The 18,959-nt window shown below is 32.9% G+C and overlaps 1 protein-coding gene across 1 annotated transcript; it reads right to left on the reverse strand.

Annotated features, from left to right (window-relative positions):
* Window positions 1-7,074: 7,074 nt before the first annotated feature.
* LOC117335392 (patched domain-containing protein 3-like) lies at window positions 7,075-16,463 on the reverse strand. Its single transcript, XM_033895352.1, has 4 exons — window positions 16,294-16,463; window positions 10,500-11,472; window positions 9,544-9,744; window positions 7,075-9,299 (listed from the first exon to the last, which is right to left on the reverse strand). Exons 2-4 carry the CDS (start codon window positions 11,467-11,469, stop codon window positions 7,867-7,869), a joined length of 2,604 nt encoding a protein of 867 aa, XP_033751243.1. The 5' UTR covers window positions 11,470-11,472; window positions 16,294-16,463; the 3' UTR covers window positions 7,075-7,866.
* Window positions 16,464-18,959: the final 2,496 nt, after the last annotated feature.

Here is an 18,959-nt window from a genome sequence, read left to right on the forward strand (position 1 = left end):
GAATATTCCCAGGTGTCATAGGTATTGCATTAACTGTAATTCTTTAGAAGTTGAGGATGAATTTCATTTTTTACTCGTATGTCAAAAATATTCAACTCTTAGAGGAAAATATATAAAGAAATATTTTTGGAAAAAACCTTCAGTCTTCAAAGTAATAGAATTACTGAACACAAATAGTCTTAAAGAATTGAATTTGCTAGGAAGATTTATCAAAGAAGCTTTTAGTTGCAGAATTGTGTAAATATACTCGGTTTGTGTAGGTGTTGAGTTTTGATGTAACACGTTATTGCATAATAGTGTGCTTATACAATGTTGAACCTCCCGGTGTCCGTCTGTCGTGTTTACCAAATGGTATTATCTGATACTTTTTTTTTTTCCATGTCTCTCTGACTGACTGTTATAAAAGTTCTCCTAGAATCCTTATTCTGTAACAGTGTATTATAATTAGTATCAATTCTGTGATTGGGCGCAGCCCTTGTAAGATTAAGTGGTTACAATGTATTTTTTTTTTTTGCTGATGTTGCCAGTAGACAATATGGTTGATTAATATTCCTCATAATATAGTACATATGTCGGTTAATCGGTTTCCGTATTTAATTATAATAAGTCAATTACGTTTTGTAATTTTATTATAATACATGTTGTATTCATATATATATATATATACATATATAAATACATGTAAATTAATTTATGTACTGATGGGTCATAGACCTAAAGTCAATAAATGAATTGAATTGAATTGAATTGAGTGTATTGGTTAACGTAGCGCGAGATGCACGTGATTTACCTGTGATACAGGTGAGTTCTACAGGTGTACTAGGTACGTGGGTCATTCGAACTTTTGCAGCGCACCTCGACAGACGCTATAGTGACACCCCCTCCCCGCCCACCAAATCTATCTTGGAAAGAGAAGTTGTTACTGTTTTGTTTTCTGTGTTACAGGTCTGTAAGCCGGACAAGGACGTGGTAAAGAGGTCGAAGGGCAAGGACTATTACGGCGGTATCGCGTGTGATTATGGACATTGTCGTGAATTTTGTTGGGGAAAATGAGTGCACAATTAAAAAGCGTCAGCTGCAGTAAGCGGTATTCTGAACACAGTGTGTTGAGTTTTATTTGATAAATAATTTATGTTCGTTTGAACTGGTGAATTAGAACATAAATATCTTTTCAGACAGATCGTTGTTCCGTTCACATTTTGACTATATCTCATTGTCGTGTGAGGACTGACAAGGGGTGCTTGATAGCTTTACATTTAAACGTTCCAGTGGAAATTGGAAGCTGTAGAGTTTTACGAAGACCAGTCTGTAACGTAAACTTGTTCTCGTTTTTTGTAAATACCATAAGGCTGTGAGCATAAATATAGCGGATATCATCTCAACAGAGTAACTTTCTATAAATGAAGATAAACATAATACGGTTTTAATATTTAACATGAGAAAACAATAGTCTTGGTACTTAATTGTCCCTGTGAGAGCAAAAATAATTCAATGAGCAGAACATTAGTTAGACTTGGTACTTGTTTCCGTTAGAGTGTTCATATAAATGATTGATTTTGTAGTTAGAGTACTAGTGTTCATATAAATGATTGATTTTGTAGCTTAAAGTGTAAATCTACCTGATGTGATACTATATTTGTCCGCCATCTTGAAAAGACCATTCTCTCACAGGTATACGATAGTGTTTTTATAAGTAGATAGGGATTTCTTTTTAAGGACATATCCGTGATGGATATTTCTATATTAAGGGGAAGATTGTCTCGAAAAGCCGATACTCTATAGCTTTGTTCTCTTGTTGTCTGTGTAGTGAGTCTTTATATCAGCTTTGATGTATAAGTAAGGCAAGCTAACAGTATCAAAACATATGCTGTACTGATAGGAAAATTCTTCAGAGTGATGATAAAAAGATCATTTCGCCCCATATGGACGATAAAACATATAAAAATGAATCCATTTATCTGTTATTATATATATTTTGTCATATTCGAAGAACTGGATCAGAGGAGGGCCAAATTGATTCATTATATACAAGTATATCATTACATTGTAATTTTCTTGTATAATATAGCATCAGGCTTCATATTTCGCTTTGTATGCTGTCTTTTACGCTTCATTTTAACCAAATAATTTTATTAAAACAGTTTGTGTATCTTTTGATTCAAAAGGTGCAGGTTGGTGAAGAGAATAAGACAGTTTTGAGGTCGACACCATGATATCAGTGGGACATTCCTTATGCGGTATGGAGTTAGATGCGTTTGATTGGTGTCAACATGCCTGGGGTGTATCGTCACTTCAAACATAACCATTATTGAATCTAGTTTGCACAGGTTGACTGATAGATTGATCAATAACACGTACTTGTTATACTGTGTTATCAGATATAATGATAAATAACACGTACCTGTTATACTGTGTTATCAGATAGAATGATAAATAACACGTACTTGTTATACTGTGTTATCAGATATAATGATAAATAACACGTACCTGTTATACTGTGTTATCAGATAGAATGATAAATAACACGTACATGCTATGTTATGTTATGTTATATTGTGTTATCAGATATAATGATAAATAACACGTACCTGTTATATTGTGTTATCAGATAGAATGATAAATAACAAGTACTTGTTATAGTGTGTTATCAGATAGAATGATAAATAACACGTACTTGTTATACTGTGTTATCAGATAGAATGATAAATAACACGTACCTGATATAGTGTGTTATCAGATAGAATGATAAATAACACGTACTTGTTATATTGTGTTATCAGATATAATGATTAATAACACGTACTTGTTATACTGTGTTATCAGATAGAATGATAAATATCACGTACTTGTTTACTGTGTTATCAGATATAATGATAAATAACACGTACATGTTATATTGTGTTATCAGATATAATGATTAATAACACGTACTTGTTATATTGTGTTATCAGATAGAATGATTAATAACACGTACTTGTTATACTGTGTTATCAGATAGAATGATAAATAACACGTACTTGTTATATTGTGTTATCAGATAGAATAATAAATAACACGTACTTGTTATACTGTGTTATCAGATATAATGATAAATAACACGTCCTTGTTATATTGTGTTATCAGATAGAATTATATATAACACGTTCCTGTTATCCTGTGTTATCAGATAGAATTATAAATAACACGTACCTGTTATATTGTGTTATCAGATATAATGATTAATAACACGTAAATGTACTTGTTATACTGTGTTATCAGATAGAATGATAAATAACACGTACATTGTACTTGTTATATTGTGTTATCAAATATAATGATAAATAACACGTACCTGTTATACTGTGTTATCAGATAGAATGATAAATAACACGTACTTGTTATACTGTGTTATCAGATATCATAATAAATATCACGTACCTGTTTTACTGTGTTATCAGATATAATGATAAATAACACGTACTTGTTATACTGTGTTATCAGATAGAATGATAAATAACACGTATTGTTATACTGTGTTATCAGATAGAATGATAAATAAAAGGTACCTGTTATATTGTGTTATCGGATAGAATTATAAATAACACGTACCTGATATAGTGTGTTATCAGATATAATGATAAATATCACGTACTTGTTATACTGTGTTATCAGATATAATGATAAATAACACGTCCTTGTTATATTGTGTTATCAGATAGAATTATATATAACACGTTCCTGTTATACTGTGTTATCAGATAGAATTATAAATAACACGTACCTGTTATATTGTGTTTTCAGATATAATGATTAATAACACGTACCTTGTTATACTGTGTTATCAGATAGAATGATAAATAACACGTACTTGTTATATTGTGTTATCAAATATAATGATAAATAACACGTACCTGTTATACTGTGTTATCAAATATAATGATAAATAACACGTACCTGTTATACTGTGTTATCAGATAGAATGATAAATAACACGTACTTGTTATACTGTGTTATCAGATATCATAATAAATATCACGTACCTGTTTTACTGTGTTATCAGATATAATGATAAATAACACGTACTTGTTATACTGTGTTATCAGATAGAATGATAAATAACACGTACTTGTTATACTGTGTTATCAGATAGAATGATAAATAACACGTACATGTTATATTGTGTTATCAGATAGAATGATAAATAACACGTACTTGTTATATTGTGTTATCAGATAGAATGATAAATAACACGTACATGTTATATTGTGTTATCAGATAGAATGATAAATAACACGTACTTGTTATATTGTGTTATCAGATATAATGATAAATAACACGTACATTGTACTTGTTATATTGTGTTATCAAATATAATGATAAATAACACGTACCTGTTATACTGTGTTATCAGATAGAATGATAAATAACACGTACTTGTTATACTGTGTTATCAGATATCATAATAAATATCACGTACCTGTTTTACTGTGTTATCAGATATAATGATAAATAACACGTACTTGTTATACTGTGTTATCAGATAGAATGATAAATAACACGTATTGTTATACTGTGTTATCAGATAGAATGATAAATAAAAGGTACCTGTTATATTGTGTTATCGGATAGAATTATAAATAACACGTACCTGATATAGTGTGTTATCAGATATAATGATAAATATCACGTACTTGTTATACTGTGTTATCAGATATAATGATAAATAACACGTCCTTGTTATATTGTGTTATCAGATAGAATTATATATAACACGTTCCTGTTATACTGTGTTATCAGATAGAATTATAAATAACACGTACCTGTTATATTGTGTTTTCAGATATAATGATTAATAACACGTACTTGTTATACTGTGTTATCAGATAGAATGATAAATAACACGTACTTGTTATATTGTGTTATCAAATATAATGATAAATAACACGTACCTGTTATACTGTGTTATCAAATATAATGATAAATAACACGTACCTGTTATACTGTGTTATCAGATAGAATGATAAATAACACGTACTTGTTATACTGTGTTATCAGATATCATAATAAATATCACGTACCTGTTTTACTGTGTTATCAGATATAATGATAAATAACACGTACTTGTTATACTGTGTTATCAGATAGAATGATAAATAACACGTACTTGTTATACTGTGTTATCAGATAGAATGATAAATAACACGTACATGTTATATTGTGTTATCAGATAGAATGATAAATAACACGTACTTGTTATATTGTGTTATCAGATAGAATGATAAATAACACGTACATGTTATATTGTGTTATCAGATAGAATGATAAATAACACGTACTTGTTATATTGTGTTATCAGATAGAATGATAAATAAAAGGTACCTGTTATATTGTGTTATCAGATAGAATTATATATAACACGTTCCTGTTATCCTGTGTTATCAGATAGAATTATAAATAACACGTACCTGTTATATTGTGTTATCAGATATAATGATTAATAACACGTAAATGTACTTGTTATACTGTGTTATCAGATAGAATGATAAATAACACGTACATTGTACTTGTTATATTGTGTTATCAAATATAATGATAAATAACACGTACCTGTTATACTGTGTTATCAGATATAATGATAAATAACACGTACTTGTTATACTGTGTTATCAGATATCATAATAAATATCACGTACTTGTTATACTGTGTTATCAGATATAATGATAAATAACACGTCCTTGTTATATTGTGTTATCAGATAGAATTATATATAACACGTTCCTGTTATACTGTGTTATCAGATATAATGATAAATAACACGTACTTGTTATACTGTGTTATCAGATAGAATGATAAATAACACGTACTTGTTATACTGTGTTATCAGCTAGAATGATAAATAACACGTACATGTTATATTGTGTTATCAGATAGAATGATAAATAACACGTACTTGTTATATTGTGTTATCAGATAGAATGATAAATAACACGTACCTGTTATACTGTGTTATCAGATAGAATGATAAATAACACGTACTTGTTATACTGTGTTATCAGATATCATAATAAATATCACGTACCTGTTTTACTGTGTTATCAGATATAATGATAAATAACACGTACTTGTTATATTGTGTTATCAAATGTAATGATAAATATCACGTACCTGTTATACTGTGTTATCAGATAGAATTATAAATAACACGTACCTGTTATACTGTGTTATCAGATAGAATGATCAATAACACGTACTTGTTATACTGTGTTATCAGATAGAATGATAAATAACACGTACATGTTATATTGTGTTATCAGATAGAATGATAAATAACACGTACTTGTTATATTGTGTTATCAGATAGAATGATAAATAACACGTACATGTTATATTGTGTTATCAGATAGAATGATAAATAACACGTACTTGTTATATTGTGTTATCAGATAGAATGATAAGTAAAAGGTACCTGTTATATTGTGTTATCAGATAGAATGACAAATAACACGTGCTTGTTATGTTGTGTTATCAAATATAATAATAAATAACACGTACTTGTTATACTGTGTTATCAGATAGAATGATAGATAACATGTACCTGTTATATTGTGTTATCAGATATAATGATTAATAACACGTACTTGTTATACTGTGTTATCAAATATAATAATAAATAACACGTACTTGTTATACTGTGTTATCAGATAGAATGATAAATAACACGTACCTGTTATATTGTGTTATCAGATATAATGATTAATAACACGTACTTGTTATACTGTGTTATCAGATAGAATGATAAATAACACGTACATGTTATGTTATGTTATATTGTGTTATCAGATATAATGATAAATAACACGTACTTGTTATACTGTGTTATCAGATAGAATGATAGATAACACGTACATGTTATGTTATGTTATGTTATATTGTGTTATCAGATTGAATGATAAATAACACGTACTTGTTATATTGTGTTATCAGATAGAATGATTAATAACACGTACCTGTTATATTGTGTTATCAGACATAATGATAAATAACACGTACTTATTATATTGTGTTATCAGATAGAATAATAAATAACAAGCGTACTATATACAGAAATATTTATTTTGATAAAAATTGGGACGCACACAGTGATCTCTACATGTATGTACATTTTACAAGCCCGATCCGTAATACCTCTTGGCTCACGTGTAGCGTATCTATATTTTGAAGTATTGGTTCCATTCAGTCTTTTTCTAATTTTGTATAAACACACTGTTACTATGGCATGCCATTTTGTCGTAATCTACGTGGGTAGGACCATTTTTTGATCTTCAGAAAATTTATTACGGTTCGATTGGTAGCGCCATTTTTTCAGAAATTTACTGAACCACTGTAATGTAATTGTAAATCTAGTGAAAACTGAGCGTACCATTATATTGATTTGGAAACAAATTCACTTTACAAGATTCCGGTGTACTTCCGGTGATAACCAATCAAATCCTTTTTGTTTGGTTTATTTTGGTTTAACGTCCTATTAACAGCCAGTGTCATTTAAGGACGTGCCAGGTTTTTGAGCTGGAGGAAAGACGGAAAACTCGGAGAAAAACCGCCAACTTACGGTTCGTACCTGGCAACTCACGGTTTGTACCTGGCAACTCACCCATGTATGTTACGAACTCGTAACCCAGAGGTGGAGGGCTAGTGATAAAGTGTCGGGGCAACTTAACCACCAGGCCACCGCAGCTCCATATAATTTTAACACAAAGGAACTTTTATACATGTTTCAGTGAGTAACAAACGATTTCAAAAACATTGTAAGTTTTATATTTTGCACAGCAGAGGTTCAACATCGACACGGTTACGTTCGAGAACTACGTCTGTTTATGCTATAATGCCTAGTTAGTTACTTGATAAGCATGATTAACTTCACCGTTCTTCATCTTAATTCCGTGGCCATTCGTAGGGTGTTCTACGGCGTATACATCCTCGTCGACACTGATTGGCCTACCGGGGCCGAACAGCGACAATACCACAGGTAGGACGAGAACTGCGTGGAACGCACCGAACAGGATAACCAGCGTCATCACTTTGAAGAACGATACGAACACGTATGATTTTGAAAACACCAACATCACAACTCCAAGGATGGATGTAAATGCGCCATTGAAAATAGGTCCTCCTGCTCGTATAAGTGCGGTATTAACACGCGCGTTCCGATCCGTGCCGTCTGCCGTCATAAAAGAGTGACAAATGTGCGCGGAAAAATCGACGGAGAAACCGACACTCATGATCACGTGGATCATCGTTATTGAACTTAAAGAGAGACCCCAATGATGCATGAAGCCAACTAAACCTAGAATGATGGACGCCATCGACATAGTGACGAACAGAATAATTTTAGGATTTGGCATGAACAGGCACGTGATAATAAAGACTGCTATAATGGCCACGCCCACCGTCTGTAGGGTGTTCGGAAGTACAGCTACGAACTGTTCAAAGTAGATAAACCAAGGCGAGAATGCGAATACATTTAAATCAGACTCGGAAGCGAATTCACGCATGCGCACCATCAATCCGCCCTGGTCTTGTGATGTTTTTATGTTTCTGGTAAACAGGTGGAACTTTGCTGCAATGATCTTTTCGATTTTTTCGTCAAACATCACATCATTTTGGAAAGCCTTAAATGTGTTTACGAACCTATGTACAGTTTTCACAAATGTCGCCTCAGTTTCGTTTGTCTGTCTGTCATAAAAACCTGTGTCATGCATTGTTTTCAACCAGTTGATTTCGTATCTTCCGTCAATTTTGAAATCACTTTTAACGTTATTCATAAGTGTCTGTACCGAATCATATGTATGTTGGTTTGAATAATCGTAATGCTGTGGCACAACAAATGTCACCAACATCTTCAGGTCAAAATAGTGATGTTTCCACTGACTAAACTTATGATAGTAGGAGTCTGGGGATACCAAGTTCTTCAGTTTTAGACCCTCCTCTAAGTTACATGCCCCCCAGATAGATATCGCTAAGTAGATTATATATGTTATTAAAACACCGAATTTTGCCGGTTTAAAAAGAACAGTCTTTGGAAGGAAGAGACGTGGGAATTTTTCGAAGACACTTTCGTATTCTTTTCTAGATTTGGGCGGTCGGCCGGTACAGCAGTATAGGTGAGTTTTAGACTTGTTAGCTTTCCTACTCTCTTCTCCTGTCATTAGTGGGATACAGGTGAGGCAATGACGATTCTGAGCAACACGCCGCTCGTGCAGAACCATGCACGCGAGAAAGAAGGTGATGACATTTATGTAGCAGAGGGCAACAGCGACACCTGGGAATCAAAGAAAGAATGTGATAAGATTCAGAAACAAAATGGCTGTCGATGTTTAACAGACATTCATCAGTAAAATGTACTATGATATTTAAAAGAAAAAACATATGATAGAAAATTGTGAGATTTCAGCTTTGACTACTGACCTTCACCCCTACCCTCTCCCTACTCCATCAAACAGTTTTCATACAAACACAATACCAAAACGATTTTTTTTATGAACATTGCAAAAATAAATATTTACCTGTGAAAAGACAAAAGTTGCGGACGCTTTTGAAAACGGACAACGATCCAGCCATGAAGGCGATGAAATCTGTGAGTGAGGTAATTGTAATAGCTACACCGCTGGTCTGTAATGTGAATGCTATTCTATCTTCCACGCTAGCTCCAAACGGCGCATCGGCCAAACTGGACATGAGGATATACATATCATCCACTCCTATACCTGTCGGTTAAAATTTGTTAATGGTTAAATAATGGAATTTTAACATTTTTCTTGCAACATAGAATTTTATAGATAAACTATTATCAGCGATCCCGTGTCAGAGAAGCCGAATACGAGTGAAGCTCGTTTCCGATAAGGAGTCATGGTAACCGAAATTCTAATCCTACTGACTTCAATAACAATATAAATGTTTCAACACATTCTCAAACAACTTTTGTATGTTAACTCAGAGTAAGTTACTTTTAACATATAGAAACCGAAATGTCTTCGGAACCTTGCAGTTAAGTAATAACAACTAAACTAGATGGATATATGGATATGTTTGGACCACTGCGATTCATTTTACTAAATGAGAGATAAGTCTTGATTTGATGAGCAAGGTTAAAAAACTGAAATAATTATAATACTATCTACTTTTACCATAACGTTACCTATATAAACATGATACTTCCTACACCTTCATATACCTGGGGTCTCATTGTTTACAACAGTATGCTAACATAGCGTTAGCATACTTCAGTGATTACCATACTACATGTTCATTAGAATGTATCTATATATTAAGATCGCTTCATATATATATACATGTATATATATATAGGTAAGTAATATAAATTATTTAAGATAGTGATTATTAGAAAAGCGACTAGGCGCTCGTTTTAGACATTGCAAGTTTCATATTAAGGGGATAATCCTGCAGCCGATAGATAATTGGACAAAAATAAAGTTTCGAAAACAAGAAGAAAATGATTTACCTAAGATAAGGAACGGCATTATCCCCACCATGTTGACAAAGTCTACACCGATGGCGGAACAGAAGCCAAACGATCCCATGATTGCTAGTCCGGCTGGCAGTACTCCCGCCCTTCCCAGGTTACCCCTCTGTGAGACCCAGTTTCCACCGACGGCAACAATGGAGGCGTATGTGATCATGAGGGAAAATGTGACAGAGAACAACCCGACATCTCCGCGCGTGTTGTCGTTCAGCTCCTGACTTAGCGAGTCCGACATAGCGTATGCTATTTCCGTATTTTCTAGAGCGACGGAAGCCATGACATGAAGATACTGCGTCTCCCAGCGTTTGGAAAGGGACTTGTAGGACGGAGAGTCTTGTCTTAGGTTGTACTGCAGCTTGATTCCCGTTGAAGACACCAGTGAATTGTTAATGAACTTGGGTTCCCCTAAAGTGCTGATTCCAAACATTACATCCTCTTTGATTTTCCCAGATTTCAGATTCCTCCAAAAAGCGTCAGTGATGACATATAAGCCATCGACAATACAGTCCCCGTTACGCCTGGCGCACAGACTCTCGTAGTTGTGAACTTCACCATCGTCTGACGTCACGGTAATGTTTCTTACGATAACAAACAGCTTCCTTATATCTTCAATATACGTCTGGTTAAGTATATTATCGGCAGTTTTAGGTCTCACAATAACCTCCCCGTAAAGGCCAAGGTCGTTCAAACTGTGATGCTCAAAATTGGTCCCACTTGCATCGGGAAAGATTTGCTGTGCCTCGAGTCTATTCCTGTCTGCCTCGCTATTTGAAGGGTTGTACAGCCGTTCTAGATTTGTGTCGTGGGACAGCCAGTATATATTTATTCCTAGAATGCCATTCAGCACCAGACTGAAGATGATGGCGAACCATGGCCTTTTTGAAATCAAGCGTCCATACAAGATGAACGCTCTGGCTATTCTGAGTTCCACTTGTCGATAGAAATTCATTTCCTACAACAAACAAGATTTTTTTTTCTAAAGAAATGGAAAACAAGTATGAAGAGACATGTGAACTTGATGGTTGCTATAGATTGGTGGTGATTACATGTTAAAGTTGATTTACTGTACAGTAACGTGACACGTGATCACATTATATGCAAAGCTGACAGGCGGACCAACCTTACTGCCAATTTTAAATAGAGCAACGTTTTGACCAGAACATTGAATCCATAATCCGCTTCGCAGAGACGAATGTCAACCATTTACACATTAAGTCATGAGGCAGAGTCAGTAAAACACCAGTAGGGAAAGTGTGGTTTACTTATTTATTTATTTGCAAAAACAAAGGATTGAAAAAGAAAGATGACATCCCAAATTTAGTCGTCTCTTACAAGTCATGCAATGGGGTGTAGCAGGTACAATACCACCTGCATTGTATGTGTAGTTTTATACATATTAAGAATCAATTAAGCTATTGGCATTCGAATGAATTTAAAATTTATTTTTCTTTTCTTGATTGTCTAAAATGAACTAATGTAGGTATTTTAGGGATTTACAGAAGTATTTCCATTCCTAACACCATATGTAATGAGGTTTAAGATTTCTTTTATCTTTATATTATATCAATATCATTAGAATTGACAATGAAATTAACATTGTGCTTTTTCTTGTTTATCTCATTTGCAACATCATACAGTTGTCTGGGAAATCTCCTGTTGCACAAGTGTGTTACCAATACAGAGGTCCTTCCACACAAGTATTTGATATCTTTGTTTTACTACTAGACCATTAGACTAATACTAACGGGTCCATCGCCAATAAAAGCCGGGCTGTGCCTGTAAAACAATGCACGCAGTTTTGAATCACTGCTACAAGTTTTATTCAATCCAATTTCTTTAAACAAAGAATCTTTCCTCTAAGTAAAGTTCTTATATGGCTAACAAATATACATTGTGAATAACAAATATACAATATAGATGATAAAGATAGAATATAAATAACAGGGATACAATAAGAATAACAACACAATAGGATTCAGCGACGTTTGACAATACATTGGGCCAAGATCAAATAGTTATTGATACATATAGGTATTGTAGATCAAACTGGCATTTCTCTGTAAAGTAGACCTCATGTACATTAGACCTCCTAGGCAGGTATACCGTCGTCTTGACAGATTTGACATCCAATTTACATGTAGTAGCCCGAGTTTCCTCTGACCCTGACACCATGTCTGGCATTAGTTTCTTTTGCTACTATTAATAGCGTGTACAATGTATACATGCTATAGCCAAAAGCAAATGATAATTAGTGCTTGTTGTTGTAATTTATCAAACGCCTGCTCCCGATTATTTGTGTCTTGTCACCACAAGGGTATGGCACATTGCAGGAAGGGATGCAATATAATATGACGTCAGCAGTTCAAGCTTTCGTCGGGAGAAGTTTATGTGCAAACTCGAAGAAAAAAATACAAAGGATAACAGCTATAAAAGTTAGCCTTGTTCCGGAGAAAAAGATCACAAATGATAATACGCATTTGGTTTTTTTTTATGATGTCTCCGTCTGATCATTTCATTAAAACATTATCAGTTAATTTATACATGATGTAATACAAAGTAACTCTATCTATAGTATGGTGTATATATAGTTTAGCTATAGGTACATGAAGTTACATATCATATATAGGTACGTGAAGTTACATATTATATATAGGTACGTGTAGCTACATATTATATATAGGTACGTGAAGTTACATATTATATATAGGTACGTGTAATTACATATTATATATAGGTACGTGTAGTTATATATTATATATAGGTACGTGTAGCTACATATTATATATTGGTACGTGAAGTTATATATTATATATAGGTACGTGTAGTTATATATTATATATAGGTACGTGTAGTTACATATTATATATAGGTACGTGTAGTTACATATAATATATAGGTACGTGTAGTTATATGTTATATATAGTATCGTGTAGTTATATGTTATATATAGGTACGTGTAGTTATATATTATATATAGGTACGTGTAGTTATATATTATATATAGGTACGTGTAGTTACATATTATATATAGGTACGTGTAGTTACATATTATATATAGGTACGTGTAGTTACATATTATATATAGGTACGTGTAGTTATATATTATATATAGGTACGTGTAGTTACATATTATATATAGGTACGTGTAGTTACATATTATATATAGGTACGTGTAGTTACATATTATATATAGGTACGTGTAGTTATATGTTATATATAGTATCGTGTAGTTATATGTTATATATAGTATCGTGTAGTTATATGTTATATATAGGTTCGTGTAGTTACATATAATATATAGGTACGTGTAGTTACATATTATATATAGGTACGTGTAGTTACATATTATATATAGGTACGTGTAGTTACATATTATATATAGGTACGTGTAGTTACATATTATATATAGTATCGTGTAGTTATATATTATATATAGGTACGTGTAGTTACATATTATATATAGGTACGTGTAGTTACATATTATATATAGGTACGTGTAGTTATATATTATATATAGGTACGTGTAGTTACATATTATATATAGGTACGTGTAGTTACATATTATATATAGGTACGTTTAGTTACATATTATATATAGGTACGTGTAGTTATATGTTATATATAGTATCGTGTAGTTATATGTTATATATAGTATCGTGTAGTTACATATTATATATAGGTACGTGTAGTTACATATTATATATAGGTACGTGTAGTTACATATTATATATAGGTACGTGTAGTTACATATTATATATAGGTACGTATAGTTATATATTATATATATATAGGTACGTGTAGTTATATATTATATATAGGTACGTGTAGTTACATATTATATATAGGTACGTGTAGTTACATATTATATATAGGTACGTGTAGTTATATGTTATATATAGTATCGTGTAGTTATGTTATATATAGTATCGTGTAATTACATATTATATATAGGTACGTGTAGCTATATATTATATATAGTATCGTGTAGTTACATATTATATATAGGTACGTGTAGTTATATGTTATATATAGTATCGTGTAGTTATATGTCATATATAGTTCCGTGTATTTATTATAAGGAGGTGCGGAAGTACCACACCATTTGTAGCTCTGTGAAGCTTTAAATCACCAGAGAATATGTTGACTTACAGATTGGCCACATTAAAGTCTCGCTATTCCACAAGCCCGATAATATCCATACTAGTTATACGCACATTGACACATACACAAAAAACAAAAGGAATTTAATTGATTAGGTGTTTTCACCTTTCTTAGACCTTCGTTGTTTTAAACATATTTTCTCATACTGTAGAGAATATATAATTTTTACAAAATTGACAATTTTGTTTATTCTCGTAAACAGTACAGTGCCGAGAATAAGAATACAGACACATCGACAATAATGCATGGTAAAACAGGATGGACATCAGTACTGTGAATTAATTATCTCATTTATATCAATAATAAATTTAGCCAGTGAAATAAGTTCATTTTGAGTTACGTAATTGAATAATGTATGAAATTTAGATGTATTTGGTGTTTCATAATAATATCTAGACATATGTTTCCGTCTGCTATTAAGTTGCTAATCACAGTTAAATAAATAATGAAATTGGTCGCCTATTTCTCTTAAATAACACAAAGTGCATATTCTACACGTGGTATATTAGACCATATACTACTTTCGATTGGTGTTTTTGTATTACCTATTATAAATTTACCGTACGCTTTGGCTAATTTTTCGGAATTTAAATATTGATCTACTGTCAATAACTGTCTTATCTTTCAGTGAAAGTAAAATAGTTCCATCAATAATTTGACAGAGAAAGCTTATCGATAACTGACATCAATTCGTTAAACCAGTTTATAATGTTAAAATAAAACTTTTAATACTGTATTCCGTATTACCCAAAGAGGAAACTCAACTGGACATTAGCGCGAAACAATCAATAAAAAGAGTTTATACATTGGAGTGAAAACACACATAAGCATTGATGTCATTTTTTTTTTAGTTTGATGAAACTAAAAAAGATTGACATCAACGCTTATAATTAGTTTTTGAAAATGATTTTCTAATTTAAAACATGTTTTATGTACAATTTTACTGGTTTTAAATGGGATTCTTTTTCTCAAATCAATACGCAACGTCAATTGTCGTATTGTGACGTCACATTTTTCGCGCCATTCTCGGAATTTCTTTCATAGAAGAATGAAAAGAATTTTTCGACCAATCACATTTGAGTATTTACCATGAAAACAAAGAAAAATTAATTATAGGATTATGAATAAAATTCAGAGCCATTCATAAAACGGAATTAAAAAGATTGCGTAATAAGCAAAGGCAATAAAAAGGGTGATCCATCTGTACCAATCTTTCAAACAAAACTAATTTCAAGAAAAATATAGTTGCAAAAAGAACATTGGAACGAAGCTATATCTCCTTTTCTACGATTATGCAAAATAAGCGTGTATCTGTTTTCATCTTGTGTATTGGAAGCTGTATACAATTATTGTCGGACTGTCGGGCTTCCAGACTATCTGACTTTCGGACTTTCGGGACATCGGAATAAGTTTGTATATTTAGTTACATATTTACAAATCTAAGAACTAGCGATACCTAATGAACACATACTGATATTGATGGAAAATGGAACCTCCCTAAAATACAAGATACGGTAGGTTTAAAGACAGTCCTATTATTATTTTATGGTAAAACTAAACAAACAGGGCGATTTCAGAGAGAAAACAAAATAAAAAACAAAAAAACCCATACCTGTAAGAAAATGTCCACACCACCGTTGTAAGTTATCCCACTAAGTAGCGGTACCTTCCCATCCAAACGGTCCACATCTACACCACGAGGTTGTCGTCTGAATAGTTTGCTCCCTATAATGACCTGTCCATCAAAAGTGTATGGCTGATGTGAGAAAGGCACAACTGACAGATGTCAGCTGTTCTAATAAAAAAAACATTATTGCATAGTCAATGTATCGTGCATCAAACTGTCCAAAGAGTATAGACCTGATGGAATGACGACAGAACTGTCAGATGTCAGATGTTCGAAAACAATTCAGATTGATACATAGGCAATGTCGCGTGCAGCAAACTTTCCATCAAAGTACATGTATCTACAGTTGCCATGACAGAACTGCCAGAATGATGTTAACTGGAAAATAACCGATGCAAGTCATAACGTTTATTTGTTTATAAACGTATACAGAAGGTGGAACTGACAGGGTCAAGTACTTTCTTATGACTGTCTATGACCATGCCCTGGGTGCGGTGAACTGGTCCTCACCTTGCTTACTCCATCAATTCATTAAGATAATGTCTATAAACAATTTCTGGTCGTGAACAATCTCGGCATTCCTACAGAACTCTGTCGGGGTCTAGGTCATAAAGATATTTGTGTTCTCTTGTTTTTAGAATCGATTAAATAAAGAATGAAATTGCTAGGTGGACGTGACGGGACAGGACGAATATGTGCAATACTATATCTATGAGTCCTGGGCTGGGCAACACTACAACCACCCCCTACCCCCAACCCCCACCCCCAACCCAAAGGGAGGAACTTTCATGGAATTAATAATGCACTATTCTATTCAAATTCTGTTTGTGCTGGAAATTTCAATGCAAATACATGTAAATGTATCGGTACAATTGACGTAAATTATTAAACAAGATCAAAGGAAATTCAAAAATGTTGTTGTTGTCAATTAAGATATGGTTTGTCCACGATTTGTGCCGGACCGTCACGAAAGACAACTTGATTGATAGGTGTACATTGTGTAAGCTTCGGTCCATACCCGGGGCGATTCACGGCCGTCCAGTTCGGGGATATATCCTTGAGCAAGTATTTTTATCCCAATCATGAACCACCAGGACACTCAGCCGTATACGACACTACAGTTTGATTTACACCTACAGGTTCTGGTCAATGTTGAGTTCGAAAAAAAAAAACCATTCGTATAAATTACCTGTACAGTCGATATCAATTACAAAGCTACAGTACTGTGCGTCAGGTTTTAAGTTGTACACATTAATCAATCAAGAGTACACGATGTTACATGTTATGCATGCTCAGTTGTCATATTGCGTTAATTTATGTGCAGCAGACTGCTTGCCCCTAACCTGCCCTTAATATGACCCGACAAGACAGTTTGATAATGACGTCCGACATGGCCTAATCAGATGCCAAACGACTGTACATTTAGCAACTTCAGGATTACTATCCGAGCGCCAACACCTAGTTTTTTTAAAGACGATCTCGGTGAAGAACAATGTACAAATTCGGCATTTACTCAACAAGCTACAAACTACCTATACATTGTACTTACAATCATAGAATAAAAACTAACGTTAAACACATTCTACAATCTGTTATCGTCACAGCATTTGTTTTTTTACCTCTTTGTTTTATATTTATATGTATTTATTATATTTTCTAGTATATTTATTGATTATATTTATAATTATTTATTTTTACATATATTCAAAAGTTATTCCTCGTCTTTACTACCACATTTTGTAATATTAAACACAGTGCAGACGTAAATTCGTCGCAATAATAGGTCGTGTGAGCTATAAAGCTCATTGTTATTATGTTTGTGAAAATACTGATGAAGTTTCTTAAACACACTCATTTCATAATTATATTGTTGTATATTTTATGTCCATTAAATCTTCGCAACAAAATCCAATTATACCTTTGAAGTGATCAGCAAATTATACTAAAAAATCAGTAAGAATGTACTTGTTTATGTTACTGCAATAGAAGTATTTGAATTTGGACGATGTATTCAAAACGTTTTGAAACTGCACCTAGCCAGCAGAATTACACTGCTATTGGTGCAATCAAAAACGTTATTCTATTTTCAGGTAAGACACCGAGAATATCTTGTAGTGTAGGTTTATGTGTGTTATGTATGGCTATGGAAAGTGAACGTTTTTTTTTTACTCATACCAAGTGCTACACTCGTGGGATTTAAATTGTATAATAATTCAAAATAGCCAGAAATAATGCAATCGTATTTCAACCCAGAAAACTGTGCCGCTTCAACTTTCCGACATTGGTGATTGGTTAAAATTGATCCGACGACTTTTCCTCTTTTTAATTTTCTACTTATTTATTCATTTTACCTTTTTTTTTTTTTTTTTTTTGGTGATTTTTCTAACGTTTTAATCCTGTTTTATATGGTTTCAACGCGCCTACCAAACAGGTTATTAACACTTGGTCTGTGGTTTTCTTTGTAGGGTGGTTTCCGGTCTGTACCGGTCTCAAAATTTGCGATGTTCTGATTTGTTGAAAATTAATCAGAAACGGACATCAGAACGAGTACATGTAATACAATACAACTACACATATCACAACATTTGTGTAACCAAGCCTTAAAAACAGGCATCCATTACAGTTTATTGATGTTGGGCAGTTTTTGGATT

The sequence above is a fragment of the Pecten maximus genome, chromosome 10, assembly GCF_902652985.1.
Source record: "Pecten maximus chromosome 10, xPecMax1.1, whole genome shotgun sequence".
In the NCBI taxonomy this organism is placed as follows: Eukaryota; Metazoa; Mollusca; class Bivalvia; order Pectinida; family Pectinidae; genus Pecten; species Pecten maximus.

Excerpts from the sequence above, each read along its gene's own strand:
- LOC117335392 (XM_033895352.1), bottom strand. The coding sequence starts at position 11,469 with ATGAATTTCTATCGACAAGTGGAACTCAGAATAGCCAGAGCGTTCATC. Across the intron at positions 9,745-10,499 it reads AATGCCGTTCCTTATCTTAG|GTATAGGAGTGGATGATATG; the intron begins GTAAATCATTTT and ends TTTAACCGACAG. Across the intron at positions 9,300-9,543 it reads CAACTTTTGTCTTTTCACAG|GTGTCGCTGTTGCCCTCTGC; the intron begins GTAAATATTTAT and ends TTTGATTCCCAG.